At 41.6% G+C, this 17399-nt stretch overlaps 1 protein-coding gene across 4 annotated transcripts in view; it reads right to left on the bottom strand.

The window, feature by feature from the left end:
* The window catches only part of Specc1 (sperm antigen with calponin homology and coiled-coil domains 1), a 230697-nt gene that overhangs the window by 197166 nt on the left and 16132 nt on the right, over window positions 1-17399 (bottom strand). For 3 of the 4 annotated variants that reach the window (XM_076870325.1, XM_076870324.1, XM_076870329.1), the window contains exon 2: window positions 8492-8666. In XM_076870325.1, coding sequence (XP_076726440.1) covers window positions 8492-8638 — 147 coding nt within the window. In that variant the 5' untranslated portion in view covers window positions 8639-8666. Of the gene's footprint in view, window positions 1-370; window positions 405-8491; window positions 8667-17399 lie in introns of those variants that run through there. The other variant, XM_076870326.1, reaches the window with a different exon arrangement.

The following is a 17399-nucleotide window of genomic DNA, read 5'->3' on the forward strand; positions in this document are numbered from 1 at the left end:
TGGTCCTACTCTGCACTTTAGCTTTCTGTCCTACCATGTATTCTCTCTTTCTCTCTCTTGTCTTTCTCTTGTATTCCCACCACTGTGATGCCATTCACCACAAAGCCCTCTCCAATGCCCACTTGATGTCAATGCCATGACCTTGAATCTCTAGAACCGTGAATTAAAAAAAATAAACCTCTTTATAAAGTTACCCAGAGCCTCAGGTATTTCATTACAGTAACAGAAAATGGACTAATATAGTCAGGGATACTAGATACTTTACAAAAGTATTGTGAGAATTGGAAATTAAGTATATAAAACACCTTGGCTAATGACCCATTGTGCCACAAATCATAGCTGCTCTTAAAAGTATTGATACTTTAGTTACCTGTGCAAAGCTAGCTTGGAAGTCCACTTTTGAGTTTCTTTTCTGCCAGCGACACCCACTTCTCTGCTTCTTGGATCTGAGATGCCACTCTGTGCCATACATAGATCTCATGCTATCCTTCTTAGGAATCAGGATAAACAAGATGTGCTACAGGCCAATGTAGTACTTCCTCATCACATAGCAGAGTTAGTTTGCAGAGAGGCAAAGGTCTTGTTTTAGTTTTGCATTGCTAGGAATGGAACCAGGGCCTCATGCACATGGTGTACCACTGAGCTACACCCCCAGCCAGCAGAGCTTTTAAAGAGAGCACTTTATTTCCCCTGCATCTTCCATGAGGATTTCCACGTGAGAAAGACTGATTGCATTGACGCTTTCCTGGGAGGTATAGCACACAGACTACAAAGTGATCCTACCTGTCCTCAGGAAAAAAAAAAAAAAAAAAACAGCTGAAGCTATTTATTCTATCACTACTCTTTTTTGGATGCAACATCAAATAGGAAAAGCCCCTCGTCTCAGTTACTGATTTGTGACCTATCTCTATTCATGGCTGCATTTTTTTGGCTCTAATTCCTGGTCACACAACAGCATCAGCACCACCCAAGGTTTCTGGTTTGTTATAGAAGATCCCTACAAAGGTTATGTGCTTTGCTGTTGCTTTGATATGTTGGAAAGGTATTTTTGCTAATGGTTTCACTGATACTTAAGCTGCTGAGCACCTGCATATGAAAGCTCGCAAAAGGAAAAAGTTTAAATACCTCACAGATTAAAGAAACTAAGAAAGTCCTCTGAATTTCACAAAGATGAGGGGGAAAACCCAGGGCCTTGCATGTGCTAAGCGAGCACTCTACCGCTGAGCCACAACCCCAGCCCAGAGAACCAAAATCATCAGCCATAGTGTAATCTGGTCTTCAGAAAGAGATAACATGTTATGATTGCACAGTGGTCCTCAAATCTGAGCAGGCATCAGAATTCTGGGGAGGGTTTGTTGAAATGCAACTGCTGACTTCACCTCTCTTTAAACCCACCATCAACCATCATGTTTCTGATTTACTAGGTCGAGGATAGGGCCCAAGAATTTGTTTTCTACCAACTTCCCAGGAAATGCTGATCTGCTGGTCTATGGACCACACTTTGAGAACCAAAGTTTTTTTTTTCCCTTCATATTTATTTTTCAGTTGTAGTTGGACACAATACCTTTGTTTTATTTATTTATTTTTATATGGTGCTGAGGATGGAACCCCGGGCCTTGCATGTGCTAAGCGAGCACTCTACCGCTGAGCCCCAGCCCCAGCCCAGAGAACAAAAGTTTTAGTGCAGCACTGGAAATATAAGACATAACTTTATGCTGTGTGGTGGCCACATTCAGAAGTAAACTGATGCCAGGCGTAGTGGTGCACACCTGTAATTCCAGCAGCTTGGGAGGCTGGGATAGGAGAATCACAAGTTCAAAACCAGTCTCAGCAACTTAGCAAGGCATTTAGCAACTCAGCTAGACTTTATCTCTACTAAAATATAGAAAAAGGGCTGGGGATGTGGCTCAGTGGTTAAGCACCCCTGGGTTTAGTCCCCTGTGCCAAAAAAAAAAAAAAAAAAAATAGAAAAAGAAGAAGTAAACTGAAGCATTAGTAACAAGGCACTAAGTAACTCAGTGAGACCTTGTCTCTAAATAAAATACAAGAAGGGCTGGGGATGTGGCTCCGTGGTTGAGTGCCCATGTGTTCAATCCCTGGTTAAGGAAAAAAAAAAAAGAAGTAAACTGAAACAGATAAAAGAATTTTAATAATATATTTTCTTTACCCAAATCTAAGCAAAATATAATCAACATGCAATCAAAGTAAAATAGAGTCCTGTGTCAGTGATAGGGTATATTCTGAAAGTGAGTTGTTAGGCAATTTTGTCATTGTGAGAACATCAAAGAGTGTGCTTCTTTAAACCCAGTTGGTGTAGCCTATTATACACCCAGGCTATATGAGATATATATATATATTAGCCTATTACTCCTAGGGCAGAGTTAGCACAAAATGACTGAGCTGGGTACAGACTTCATGGATCAGCAAAGCCTTTATTCAGCATCGAAGTTGTGCATCAGGTGGGTGCACTTTCTGGTCAGAAAATGGCCATGGTTACAGGAGAAATCTGGGTTAATATAGGTTATGTTGGGGAGACTTAACCCTTGAAGACTTTAACAGCTTGTGGGCAAAAGGTTGCAAGCATGGGGCTGGGGATGTGGCTCAAGCGATAGTGCGCTCGCCTGGCATGCGTGCGGCCCAGGTTCGATCCTCAGCACCACATACAAAACAAAGATGTTGTGTCCGCCAATAACTAAAAAATAAATAATAAAATTCTCTCTCTCTCTCTCTCTAAAAAAAAAATCATAAAAAAAAAAAAAGGTTACAAGCCTCTGGATCTTGTTTTTACTGGGCATGGTTTGTACTAGGCAGTGTTTTTACTCTGCAGGAGAAGGGTTCAAAGTTCAGAGTCCAGTGCTCATCCTGACTTCCAGAGGTCTTCATATTGTCACGGAGGCAAGACTGATGGGCAGTTTGCTATCACTGGGAAAGGATTTGATTAGGGAAGGGATCCTATTTCACAGGGACTGCCACCTTCAAAGTTTCTGTCTCTCCCTCCCTTCTCCCAGGCCCTGCTGTTTCTGGGGCTTTATTAATTTCATATCCTTCACTATGCTGAGCAAAACAACATGAGATAAAATCAAGTACAAGAGAAGAAGATGCAATCAAGAGGCACAGTAATCACAAGGCTGCTGCTAGATCACATAGCAGTTTTATGGCAAATTTTTTCTTTATAAGTAGGAGTACCCTCCAAAATAATGATGAAAAGTACAGTATAGTAAGTTTATAAACCAGTAACATAGTTTCTTTCTTTTTTTTAAAGAGAGAGAATTTTTTAATATTTATTTTTTTAGTTTTTTGGTGGACACAACATCTTTATTTTATTTTTATGTGGTGCTGAGGATCGAACCCAGTGCTTCACACAAGCTAGGCAAGCGCACTACCGCTTGAGCCACATCCCTAGCCCGGTAACATAGTTTCTAATAGCATTATTCATTTTTACGTACTGTACATAATTGTACATGCTATTCTTTTATGCAACTGGCATCACAGTCACACAAACATATTAACACATGAGAAATGCATTGTCCTATGACATCACTAAGCCAAAGGAATTCTTCAGCTCCATTGTAATCTGATGGCATCACCAGTATACGTGTGTGTCATTGATTGAAATGTTGTTATATGGTACATGGATGAATATTAGTGAGACATTCTTCATTTTTTGGCATTAACTCTTCAAATATGGTGTGTATTTTTACATATAGAGCACATCCCAATTTTGTCTAGCCACATTTCAAGGGCTCCAATTTGCCCCAGGTGGTTAATGGCTACCATATTTACAGCATTTTGTAAGAATGATTACAGAAGACTGGGTCCCCAAACCTCATACAACACAACCACACTATAAAACTGCTTTCCTAACCACAGCTGAATTCTCTGGGAGGATTGAGGCTGCTCCAACACCAAGCCCTGATCCCTGGGCCCCAGCAGGCTACACAAGGTCAATGCTGGACCACACCTGGCCAAAAACAAAACCAAAAACTAAAAAGAAACTGAACAGGTCTCTTTGTTTCTCGTTTGACTTTTTTATTGTTGTTTTAAACAAGTAGGAATGAGCAAAAAAGTGGCCAAGGCTTCTAAGAGATGTAGGAGTCACAGCATGCTGGCCACCATGCTTCATCGCCATGTGAGAGGAAGCTGGGTATCAGTGGGCATCATAGAAATAAAGGGGCAGAGTTAAGTAGAGACATGCAACAGAGAGAGTGGCCTGCGCTTGGTCCAGCTTTAAACCCTTGTCCCCACAGTGACGTGGAAGCCTTAGGCCCTCCAGATCCACAGGTTCATATCCTAAGATACATCCAACCTTCAATCAAGAATATTCTTAGTCTGGGGATAAAGCTCAGTTGGTAGAGGGCCTGCCTCACATTCATAAGATCCTGGGTTCAATCCACAGCACCACACACACACACAAAAAAAAAAATCTTAAAAAAAAATATGCATCTATACTGAACATGCACAGACTTTTCCTTGTCATTATTCTCTAAACAGTATAGTATAACATCCATTTTCATAATATTTATATTGTATTAGTTATTATAAATAATCTAGAGATGAATTAGAGTTTATAGGAGGATATAAATAGGTTATATGCAAATTCTACACCATTACATACGAGGGCACTTGATTATTCATGGATCTTGTTGTCTGTGGGGAGTTCTGGAACAAATTCCCTAGGAGTAGCAAGGATGACTAGATTTCTCTCAGCTGGAGCAAGCTCAAGCCACTGTTTCATAGTATGCAACCCAGTGAGCCCAGGTACATAGACCTGGGTCTTCTAAATGGCCAGGATGGGGTGACCTGTTGAATCAGAGTAATCCAGGTACTTAAGTATAGTGAGAATGATGTACACCACCATTCCCCATCCTGTCTGATCTTGTTGTCCATGCTTTGTTCTGCCACTGCTCCCACAGCTCAGCCAGTATTGAAGTTGAGTATTTTTGGTGGATTTCTTTCACTTTTCCTATTTTGATTCATTAAAACCATATGTATCTATTTACTGTAAAGCAAATGGAGTAAGTATGATGTCCACCATGGAGTCCATGTGAATGTTTGCTGTATAATTCTACATCTCTATCTGCTTGTAAGTTTTTGCAGTAAACTTTTAGGGGAAGGAAATCTACTTATTTTCTGACCTCATCATTTCCTCGTTTTCTCTTCTCTCCTCCGGATTTTTAGTTTTCGTCATCTACCCACCAATGTAAGGGGAAAGGAGATTGTCAGAGCAAAACGGGATAAAGGAGTAGGCATGGTCTAATTCCTTCTGCTACTCCTTCCCTCAAGCCCTGTCATTCTCTAGAATCAGAACATGAGATCCCAGGAATATGGAGAACAGAAATCCTCTAACATGAACATGTGCTTTCCCCTGACATTTTCCCTGTGGAACAGGTTTCCAAAACACGAACCTCCTGATGTCAGAAGTGGCCAACATCTTGCTATCCTGATGAAACACTCCTGCATATCAGGACTTATTTTTTTCATGCTTCTTATAAAAAATATTTCAATGTATTCCAGAAGTAGTTCTAATGACCTATTATTGATAGAATATATGCATTCACTTAAAAATCTAAAATGTGATGTTAGGTGAAAGATAATAAAAACAAAATAAATGGAAATGAGGTTGAGTCCGTGATAATAGAATAATAAAATTATGTGACAAACACTTTAACTAAATTTACTCCTCATGGCAGCTAAGGTATTACCTTCTTCTCAAAGTCAAGAAAGCAGGAGCTTAGGATGGTTCCATGGTTTCTCTGAGATCTCACAGCTGGAATATGGGAGAACCAAGTTTCCACATCAGGCTGCTCTGACCAACACCAAACTCCTCTATTCCACCAAGCTTTTGCTCCCAGAAGAACAGGGGGGCATGGGTATTCATCAAATACTCTGAGCCCACCAGGTAGCTAGTAACTTTTTTTTTTAAATGTTATTTATTTAGTTAGTTAGTTTTAGGCGGACACTATATCTGTATTTTTTATTTTTATTGGTGCTAAAGATTGAACCCAGTGCTTCATGCATGGTGGGCTCTACCACTGAACCACAACCCCAGCCCCAGCCACTAGGTGTTCTTAGCACTAGGGTCAGAGAGCTGCAAACAACAAATTAGCAGATAATTCCTGCCATCCTGGGGTTCAGTCACAGGGAGACAAACATTAAATAAGCAAATGTGAGCAATGGTATAAGAGCCAAGAGGGAAAATAAGGCAGGATAAGGAGGGTGGATGGAAGCTAAGGGGCACTTTGAATACAGTGGTCAGGGGTGACACCTCTGGTAATCCACCTTCCTGATAGAGGCAATCGTCAACACAAACATGCTGCTGCAAGAGTGTGGCTGGCATGTCCAAGGGACAGTTGTCTAAGCACTAGGAAATTGTGGTCAAAGCTATGGAAGAAAATGACAGTGTTTGAGAAGAAATGGGGTCAGGTCTTTGGGGGCACATCAGTGACCCTGGCAAGATCTTTGATTTTCACTCTGAGTGAATGGAGAGAGCCCTAGAGAGTTTTAAGCAGAGAAGTGATATGTCATGACGTGACTTTTGTGCTAAAAGGACCACTCTGACTTCTGCTGAGAACAGAAGATAGAGCATAGAGAGGAAAGCAGAGTTTAGGGAAGCCAGGTCAAGAAAAGGTAGATGGATAGCAAGTCACAGTTGGTGTAAAGAGGTTGTAGCTGACATATATTTTTAAGCAGAAGTAATGGCATTTCATTGATGCATCTTGGGACACTAGAGAAGATCATGTGTGTGAGCAATCAAAAGGATGGTGTTGCTATTAACTCAAAAGGGAAGATTTGAAGGAGATTTGAGGGATGGGGGAGATGGAGTAAAAGGAATCAAGATTCAATTTTGAGCCCAGCATGGTGGCATACGCCTATAATCCCAGTGGCTCCTGAGGCTGAGACAGCAGGATCATGAGTTCAAAGCCAGCCTCAGCAAAAGTGAGGTACTAAGCAACTCGGTGAGACCCTGTCTCTAAATAAAATACAAAATAGGACTGGAGATGTGGCTCAGTGGTCGAGTGCCCCTGAGTTCAATCCCTGGTAACCCCCCCTCAAAAAAAAAAAAGATGTAATTTTGGACATGTTATCCCAAAGGCAACATTTAGATTTCCAAGAGGCAACATCACAGAGGCTATAGTAGGGATCCTGGCTGGAGATGGAAATTTGGATGTCATCCACATACAATGTTAAAAGCCATAATAACAGACACTGTCACCTAGAAAAATAGTTCTCCATAGGGATAATGCTGTCCTGGGAATATGTTGGAAATGTGAGGTACATTTTTGCATGTCACCATGATGGACATGCTACTGATAATGGGTGACAGGATGGGAAATCTAGATGTCCTACAATGCATGTGACAAGTTGGCAACATTTATTTCCCTACCACCCATGCAATTTTCAAAGATTCTGTGACATCCACATAGGTGGAACACCTTTTTCTTATCATTCAGTCCTAACACCTATCTTCATTTTATACATAAAGGCAAGGTACTTGTTGCACAACCCATAAGACATGCTGAACTTTCTTTTTTTTCCTTTTTGCAGCACTGGGGGTTGAACCTAGGGGTGCTCTGCCACCGAGTTACATTCCCAGCCCTTGTTACTTATTTTTAGGTTGAGACAGAGTCTCACTAGGTTACGGAGGCTGGTCTTGAACTTAAGATCCTCCCGCCTCAGCCTCTGAGTCACTGGGATTACAGGAATGTGCCACCACACCCAGCGACACACTGAACTTTCTAAGAATACAACCATCATAATAAAACAAAAGAAGACCGCACTATATTTGGCTCAGAATTTCACCAAGAGCATTCACTGTTTCAAAACAATCATCTGTCATTGTCACAAGCCTGAGTCAGACTACATCGTCACTTTCACATCCATGAGCTCTCAGGAGCAGCTTGGGTCCTTTGCACAGTCATGCTCAGGCATTTGCAGATGGAAGTACAAGTCATTTAATACTTTCCTTTTATACTAGAGTCTGGATACTATATTGATTTTGCAAACGTCTGCTTGCAGGTAGGTGAAACTGTCTATGAATTTCATCTCAGAATACCGAAGGAGGTGTCGGGTGTGGCATATAGAGAATCTCTGATATAGAGAATGAATGTAGCTGAAAAACAGGTGAGTGCAAAGTCTGTACCCTGGACCCATCTAATATTAGAGATGAATGGGAATGAAGAGGAAGGAGAAACTGAGAGAAGAATGTATCATGGGAGGAAGGACATAATAAACAGTGTTAATAGGCCAAGAGATAGACAGAGTCCACATAATTCAGGGCAGAAGACCCTAATTTTTGTGTTAAACATCTCCTAGATTTCCTTTCTCATCCCCATACCACCCCAGCTCTGGGGTGCTCGTACTCTGGGGCTCTTCCTTAGGAGCCTGTTTCCCGGTCCTGAAAACCCACTGGTTTGCCAACTACCCTCTTCAATCCTCCCAATCTGGGCATCAAGAATCACCACAGCCCCATCCTGGGCATCTTAGTCTATACCTTGCTGAGCCGGGACTCAAAAGCCAAGGAGGTTGAAGATTTAGAACTCCTCATGCCAGAAGAAGCTGTAGGAAGGGGCCGTACACGTTCGGGGCCATGGCTCCCGGCTTTGACGACAGGATTCCAGGGCTTGGCTGCGCTCCTCATGTTTGTCCTAGGGCAGGGAGCTGTCTTTCTGTAGAAGAGCAGAAAAGGAAAACATGTATCTACATAACTTAAACCTGTCAAGTGACGTGGTTAAGCTTTACCCCTCTCAACTGCTGTCACAGAGAATGAGTGCTTAAAAGTTGGCCAGAATCAGAAAACTCTATTCCTAAGATGACACCTTTGTATTAGGATAATTTTTTACAATTCTAAAACAGACTTTACCAAATTATTGAAACGTGTAATATTTAATGATACTCTGACATTACTTTTTGGCAAATTAATAGCTTATTATCCATCAGAGACACCTAACACAGTAATGTACCAGGTATACACACACACACACACACACACACACACACACACACAACAGGGCAGCATGAATCAAACCAGGAAATAGCTAGAAGATTTGCAGCTTTAGGGCTGGAAGAGGAATAACCAACCTAATTTTTAAATAGACATAAATGAAATACTTGAAAGTTAGATTTCATGGAAGCACAAAATGACTCTTTTTTTCTTCTTTTGGATAAAAATGGCTATCATTTAAAAATTAATAAAGCATATTTTAATTTAATTTAATCTGATGGCTAAGAGTGTGACACAGGGCACCCAAACCGAAGTGCTGCATCCTTTGAAAAAACATCACAAATGCACTTTAAGGCTGGGGTTGTGGCTCAGTGGTAGAGGCTTTGCCTAGTATGTATGAGGCACTGGGTTCGATTCTCAGCACCACATACAAATAAATGAATAAAATAAAGGTCCATCAATGTCTAAAAACAACAACAAAAAATGCACTTTAAAAATATGGGGCTGGGGTTGTGGCTCAGCTGTAGAGCGCTTGCCTAGCCCGCGTGAGGCCCTGGGTTTGATTCTCAGCACCGCATATGAATGGATAAATAAAATAAAGGTATTGTTTCCAATTACAATTAAAAAATAAATATTTAAAAAATATATTTACATAGAGCTGGGAGCTGGGCACTGTGGTACATGCCTACTATAATCTCAGCAGCTCAAGAGGCTGAGGCAGGAGATCACAAGTTCAAAGCTAGCCTCAAAAACTTATCAAGGATCTAAACAACTCAGCATGACCCTGTTACTAAATAAAGTATTTAAAAAGGGCTGGGAATGTGGCTCGGTAGTTAAGGGCCCCTGTTCCAAGGCGAAAAAAAAGAGAAAAAATACTCATAGGCTAGGGATAGAGCTCAGTGGTAGAGCACTTGTCTAGCAGGGCAAGGCCACCTTATGTTCCTGTCTCCTTTCTTGGCTAGAAGAGAACATTTCAACTGACAATACCTCTCTCCTCCAGAGTCATTATTTCTTCCTATTTAAACAAAGGGATTAGCTGGGGACATGGGTCCAATTGTCAGCCTGTGATGATAGCAGCATGTGAATGCCACCACTGGTGAAAATGTTCTTTTTAAAAAATTGGTTCTTTTTTAGTGTTACGTGACAGTAGAATACATTTTGACATAATTACACAAGCCTGGAATATATTTTGTTCTAATAGTAAAGACTTTGTAATTTGTTTCCCATAATGTTTCTGAGAAAAACTACACATGACTTCAGTGATATGATGAGCTCAGAACCTTATTAACCTCAGCCTGGTTCCAGGTATCATGATTAAAAAAAAAAAAAAAAATCTCGTATAAGAACAGCAGCGTACTTCTCCTGTATTTTACTGATGTTCAGCAATGATTATTTTTCTTTCTCTACCCACAATTTTTGTTGCTGGTTTCCACAGCAACAGCAAAAGAATGTCTAGGTTAAGACCTGTTCAGTAACTAATTTCATTAGGACTCCCTCCCAAGATAAAATGAACTAACAGAGCCTTAATGATTCATGAAGAAAATTAGTAACGAGTACAGATCCCAACAGCAACACATCAGTCTGACTTAGGGAGATGATTTAAATAAAATATCTGCTAAATCAATCAACACCACCTTTTATGGATGATAAGAACTACTTACAAATGACTATGACTTTAGGAACGCATAAGGCGATTTTGCAAGGCATCTAAGTGTTCCAAAATCTACCCAGGTAACCTCTGAAACTCTCCCCAAAGAGTTTTAAAAATATGAAGATTAAAAACAGCAAGAAAGGGCTGAAGCTGTGGCTCAGAGGTAGTGCACTTGCTTTGAATGTGTGAGGCACTGGGTTCGATCCTCAGCACCACATATAAGTAAATAAAAAACTAAAGGTTCACTGACAACTAAAAAATATATATATATATTTAAAAAATCATAAAAAAACAGCAAGAAAAGGAACAGGACATTATCCTTGCAGTCTTTTCAGGAATCCAAGTACAAAGCAAGGAAGGAAGGAAAAGGAAGAGAGAAGAAAGGAGAGGAGGGAAGCAGGCAGGTCATGTCAAAACGTGAAGATCTTAACTCCTCTCTTAATCTCTGGCATCAGATCTCATGATCTCCTGTATGGTGCATCCAAAAATGCTCAATCATTTTTCAAAGTCGGGCAAGTTGCTTGCTCTGAGGTTACTGCTCTGCAGGTTACTTCATTGGCCATATCCCTCCTTTCTTTACCATCCCCTTGAATTCGGCTCTTATTCCCAAATGAATGTCCCCAATGAACTCTTGTCATCTGGACCCCTCCTATTTCCCACACTATTTTCTGAGTATCCTTCATTTCATTCTGCCAGCATTTTTTTTTTCTTGAATTCAGCCTTGTGTTCATACATCAGCTAGATTCTTTCCTTCCAATCCCATTTTGTTTCATAATTGATAATGTGAGATAATGAATCATCAACGGCCTACTCACTGTAGCCAGGAAGAAATGCCCACAAGAAGAGAAAATGCCCAGGATGTGATGCCTGGGAGTGGCCTCATGACACCTGCTATGGAGAGGTGATAGACTATGCAGGTTGGTGCAGACAAGAGGATGGGAATTGGTGTGTGAGGAAGAGAACTGCTCCCTGTGCTCCATCAGACTCAATGGAAGTCTTGCTTCCTGCTTCCCAGGCTCCATGTCTAAGGATCTTATTAAACATCATCTGTTGTCCACCCCAGCCCTGACTAGTATCCTTGTGATGCCACTGAGATATTCTGGAGACTTCTCTCTTTCCTCTGATGTACCCACCCCCAGTCCTAGGGTTTTCTGGAACACAGAGCTATCTGCCTGCACAGCATGGACCATGTTAACCCAGCTGTCTGTTCACCTGCAGCAATGCCTTCGGCCCCAAAGGAACAGCGATACCTCTTAGCCCTCCCCTGGTTGAATCCAGGTTTCCATCTAATCCATTTCCCATTGCTCCTACTATTCTCTTCTCAGATACCACCCTTAGGCCTGGCTCTGCAGCACAGGGAACCAGTTGATCACATAAATGCTGCAGTGACAGACGGGCCAAGATTCAAACGTAGTTTACATTGGCTCCAAAACCTGAGTGCTTAAACACCAGGATGGGTATAACCTCTCTAGATAATCCCTGTTCACATGGCAAGGCATGAGGGCTTGTGGATCAAAGGCACCTGGAACAGATGCAGCTTCAGCTTGATTGTGTGAGCTTGGGCATGCTTTTTGAGCGCTGTGAGTCTCAATATCTTCACCCAGAAAGGAGGAGTTGAATAGTGACTTCACAAAACCGCGAAGCCTATAGGAGAAGGTAGGAATCAAATGCCAGGCACATAGAAGACTCTTAGCATATATGAGCTGCTTTCTAGACAAAATTGTTGATTGTTTTAAATGGAGGGCTTCTCTGCTTTATTAACTCAACAACACACAGTGACAGATCAATTAAATATTGAGGGAAGGAGGCAGACAGTCATTCAATATGAGGAAAATGCTCTTCTTACAGAGCAATCTATTTTCATTTGGAAACGTGAACGGGGGGAAAGCAGAGAGGGCAATAAGCACTGAGGGAAGACGCCTTACTGTCATTAGAACTACTGCTAACAAATCTCAGCTGCTGCAAGATAAACACAGGTGGGAATGCTGGCTAAGTAATATTTTCTAATGGATGCAAATTAATAACATGAAGTGAATAGATGGTCCCCAGGCAAGTACAAAACAGTGGGGGCAAAAAAGTGTTTCTTAAAAGCCTCATAGACATCACAAAAAATCAAATCATCCAAGGGAATACTGTTAAATCTAGAAACCCATTCCCCAAAGAGAGTACAAAATGGAGAGAAAGGGGCAGAGAGAGGTTATTCCCAGGGATATATTTTTTTAAATTTGTCAAACATTTTATTTTCTTATCAAACTTCTTTTCTATCCAAAATAGCAAAAGACTAACATTTAAGCTATAACTCATAAATTGTACAGTATAATGTAGAAAAGAAAGAGGGGAGGGAGGAAAGGAAGGGACAGGGGACAGCTATTTTAGGAATACAATGAGGTGCTTGGGCACAGGGGAGGTCAGAGCCCATGCATATGTCTCCTGCTCCCTGAAAACATGTTATTTTGCTACCGAATCTCCGCCTTCACAGCCTGTGTTGGGGGATTATCTTGGGGCTCTTGGTTTTATTTCCCTTTTAAGGCAAAGAAAACTGGAAGGTGATTGGGAAACCATTCTGGATAATCAGAAAATAATGACAAGTCTGTGAGAGTGGGAGAAGGCATTCAGGTCTCAGCTGCAAGCACAATAAGCATTAGGAAGCGGAAAGCTAAAGCATTCAAGTCTGAGAACTAACAAAATAAGAATGTGCACATAGCTCAATTACCATGGGACTCGGCAGGAAATAGAATATTAGTGAACAGCATGTTGAAAATATCTAACTAGAGCTTGTTAGAACATGTGTTGAGTTTGCTACTGACCACTTGGAAGGTAGTGGTTCTAAGTCTGGCAGGGGACATATGGCAAAGTGTGAAGGCATTTATGGTGGTAATACCTTGGGTGTTAACTGGGTAGAAGCCAGAGAGGCAACTGGAACTATAAAACCAAAGAAGCAGTCCTATGATAAGTAAATATGTGGCCTAAACAAAGTTGAAAAACTGTTGTAGGGCAAGAAGGAGAGTTCTGGGACCCTGGGTTACAGAGGGAGGGATACACAATGCACCTGGAGAGTTTCCCATCTAACATGGAAACCTTGTTGCACCAAATTTGGTTAGGGAAGAGCCAAAAAACAAGGGAGAGAATTGAATTACAGCAGATGGGGTAGAGAGAGAAGATGGGAGGGGAGGGGGGATAGTAGAGGATAGGAAAGGTAGCAGAATACAACAGTCACTAATAGGGCATTATGTAAAAACGTGGATGTGTAACCGATGTGATTCTGCAATCTGTATTTGGGGTAAAAATGGGAGTTCATAACCCACTTGAATCAAATGTATGAAATATGATATGTCAAGCGCTTTGTAATGTTTTGAACAACCAATAAAAAAAAAAAAAAGAAATTCCAGGCTTAAGCCGGTGACCACAGGAAATTCTTTAAAGATGATTATTTCCTGTGATCTTGGGGTTGAAAAAAAATTTTTCCCAATAGCCCTAAATTACTTCCTGGTAAATAAGGAAAAGGACAGGTTTCCTTATGGTCTCAGAAGAAAAACTGCAAACGAAAACACACTGGTCCCCTCTGCAGACATCCCCGGAAGGGAAAGAGAATCAAAAAGGGACCAAACAAAAATTCAATGAGAAAGGACAGTTGTATGTTATGGGTCACACTACCTCAAACCTGAAAATAAACACTGAGAGGGGAATAAGGACTCACAGAAACTATGGCACACGGCCACAGGCAGAAACCCACAAGGGATAGGGTGTAATCTGGAATAAGAAACAGAAGTAGAGGTGGTTCACAAATATGAGATACAAGCCGTAAACAGAGGCTGTAATCTGGCAGCTATATTGAGACCAAGCACCCAGAATCACTGGTCTGTGATGTCCTTAGGTCTCTAAAGCTGTACCAAGAGGTCAGTATCCCAAAGAGCTGAATGACCACTAATGAGTAGTTATTTCCTTACCTATCATGTGGCTTCACATCAAAGACTTAAAAGTGAATGAGCCAAGGCAGTAGAAAAAGGAGACAGAAATAAAATCCTTCAAGAGCCCTTTCTTTGGGGACAGTTTAAAAGGATCTACTGCAGAAGAAGAAAGAACAAAATCTAAACTGGAAGAAAACCCAGAGACTTTCATATTTATTTTGATGGAAGATTCCTGTGCCCATTTATTCAGTCCCAGTTCTGGGCACCTGGCACACGCTGTTTCCTTTGCCTGGGATGCCAGCTGGGAAACTGAGGATTTCCGGGAGGAACTGCTGACAAGGGCGTGGGCAGGGTTCAGAGAAGCAACGGGGAAGCTTGCAAAACCCTAGGACTGGGATCCTTATCATCCCTAGCTCTGCAAGGGGGTAGGTAGAGGAAGCAGTTGGAAGCTAGAAGGAACTGGCCCAGGATTCAGAGTTTGGGCCTTTAGTACAAAAACACAACCAACTACGGAGACTCAGGGAAGGCAGCAGAAGAAAAAAAAAATTTCAATGGAGTCAATTCTCCCTCCAGTGGACCAGCAAAAAAAGCAAGACATAGAGCATAGATGCAGTGTCTCTAGTGGGGCACAGAGATGGTAGGGGAGCCAACAGAGGAAGCCCAGGATACCAGCTCAGCACTCAACTTCCAAAGTGACCTTAAGTCTTTCCACTCTAGAAAACCTCCCCAACCCAAGTCCAGGAGGGTCTCCTTGACTGTCCATTTACCTGTGTGCCAGCTGGCCTGTAAGCCCTCCTGGGGGTGGCCTCATGGCCAGACTTAGTGGAAGGATCCAGAACAGATTCTCAATAAATAGTCTTACCCCCAACCTTCCCATTGCTATCACCAGCATAGCTTTTCTCTTACTTTCTAAGACTCCAAACTTTAGAGTCATTTGGGACTCTGCTCTTAGGTTACCGTTCTCAAATTCCCATCCCACATCGGCCAATCCAATTCCTTGAAGCACTTTGGGTGGGAGCCCTCTATGTCCCAGCATAGGCTTGCACTGAAGTTCTGCCTGGGGCTCATTCTTTATGTATTCCTGACAGAATTCTGAAGTTTGGGCTGGGATTGGTCACTCTCTGCTTAAAACCCTTCACTTCTTTCTCTTATTTTTAAGTAATATTTATCCACACGAAAGAAGCAGGCACAATGTTCAGTATTTTCTTATATCAGTCGTCTTTCATGTTCCTGACTATCCTGCCAGGGAGCTGTTGTCATCGATCTTAAAGATCAGCAACAGGGGCTGGGGATGTGGCTCAAGCAGTAGCATGCCTGGCATGCGTGCGGCCCGGGTTCGATCCTCAGCACCACATACAAACAAAGATGTTGTGTCCACTGAAAACTAAAAAAAATATATATATTAAAAAATTCTCTCTCTCTCTTAAAAAAAAAAAAAAAAAAAAAAAAGATCAGCAACAACAAATTGCCCAGAAGTTTGCTCAATTCCCCGTATAGGCCCAGGTAGCACCACTTCCAAGCTGTGGACCCAACTGGGTCATTTAGAAACAAAAGGAATTTATTGCTCACAGTTCTGGAAGCTGAGAAGTCCAAGATCAAGACACCAGCAAATTCAGCGTCTGAGGGCTCATTCTGTGCTTCAAACTCATCCAATTTTATACATGAAATATGTATATTTTTTTTTTTTAAGAGAGAATTTTAATATTTATTTTTTGGTGTTTGGCGGACACAACATCCCTGTCTGTATGTGGTGCTGAGGATCGAACCCGGGCCGCACGCATGGCAGGCGAGCGCGCTACTGCTTGAGCCACATCCCCAGCCCAAATATGTATATTTTTATCCATCAATGATATTTCAATGAAGCTGTAAATTTTTTCTTTCATTTATGATGATGCAATTAAAATGTTAAACTTTAGTTTTAAAAACTATCATTTTTTAAAAAAAATACCACAAGGTGGGAAGGGGTGTTATTCAGGGGTAGAGTGTGTGCTTAGCATGTGTGAAGCCCTGGGTTCAAACCCCAGCACAAAAACAAACAACAAAATCTCTACAAATCATTATGTCCAATGGCCTATCACCACTGCACTTGGGACAGAAAGCCAAACTCTTTGTCATGGCCCCCAAGGTCCTGGGACATGCCCACCTCTCAACCTTGGCTCGGACCACTCTTTCCTGATCACTCTTCTTCAGTTACAAAAGTTGTTTCCAGCTTATTGAATAGGCCTTGCTGGTTCCCACCAAAGGGCTTTGTGCTTTGATCTTTCCTCAAAATCATTTCCTCTAAGATACTTTTTCTTCCCACTTTGTAGAGTAGCTCTCTCAACCAATGTGACAGATCACCTTGATTGTGGTCTTATTTCTTCCGAGCTTTTATCACCAAATGAAGACGTTCGCCATAACTGATTTATCTGCCATTAATTATCTGCCTCCCTCCACCATGGAACATGGGTGCTATATTTGGATTTGAAATGTCCCCCAAAAGGCCCATCCATGTACTGAAGGCTTGGTCCTTAGTCTGTGGTGCTATCAGGAGGTGGTGAAACCTTTAAGACTCTGGTAGAGCCTAGTGGGAGGAAGTTAGGTCACTGGCAGCAAGGGGATATTGGGACCTCAGGTCCTTCCTCTCTCTTTGCTTCCCGGCTGCCATGAAGGAAGGAGATTCTTCTACTATGTGCTCCCATCATGATGTACTGGGACACCATAGACCCCTAAACAACCATGAATTAAAATCTCTAAAACCTTGAGCCAAAGTAAGTCTTCTCCCTTCTTAAATTGTCTCAGGTATTTTGTTACAGTAATGGAAGTTAATACAGTTGTTGACAGAAGGGCTTTGTCTCCCTTTTCCACCAATGTATTCCTGGCACATAGCAGATGCTTCACAAAATATCAATAATGTTAG

This window comes from Callospermophilus lateralis, chromosome 11 (assembly GCF_048772815.1).
Source record: "Callospermophilus lateralis isolate mCalLat2 chromosome 11, mCalLat2.hap1, whole genome shotgun sequence".
NCBI lineage: Eukaryota > Metazoa > Chordata > Mammalia > Rodentia > Sciuridae > Callospermophilus > Callospermophilus lateralis.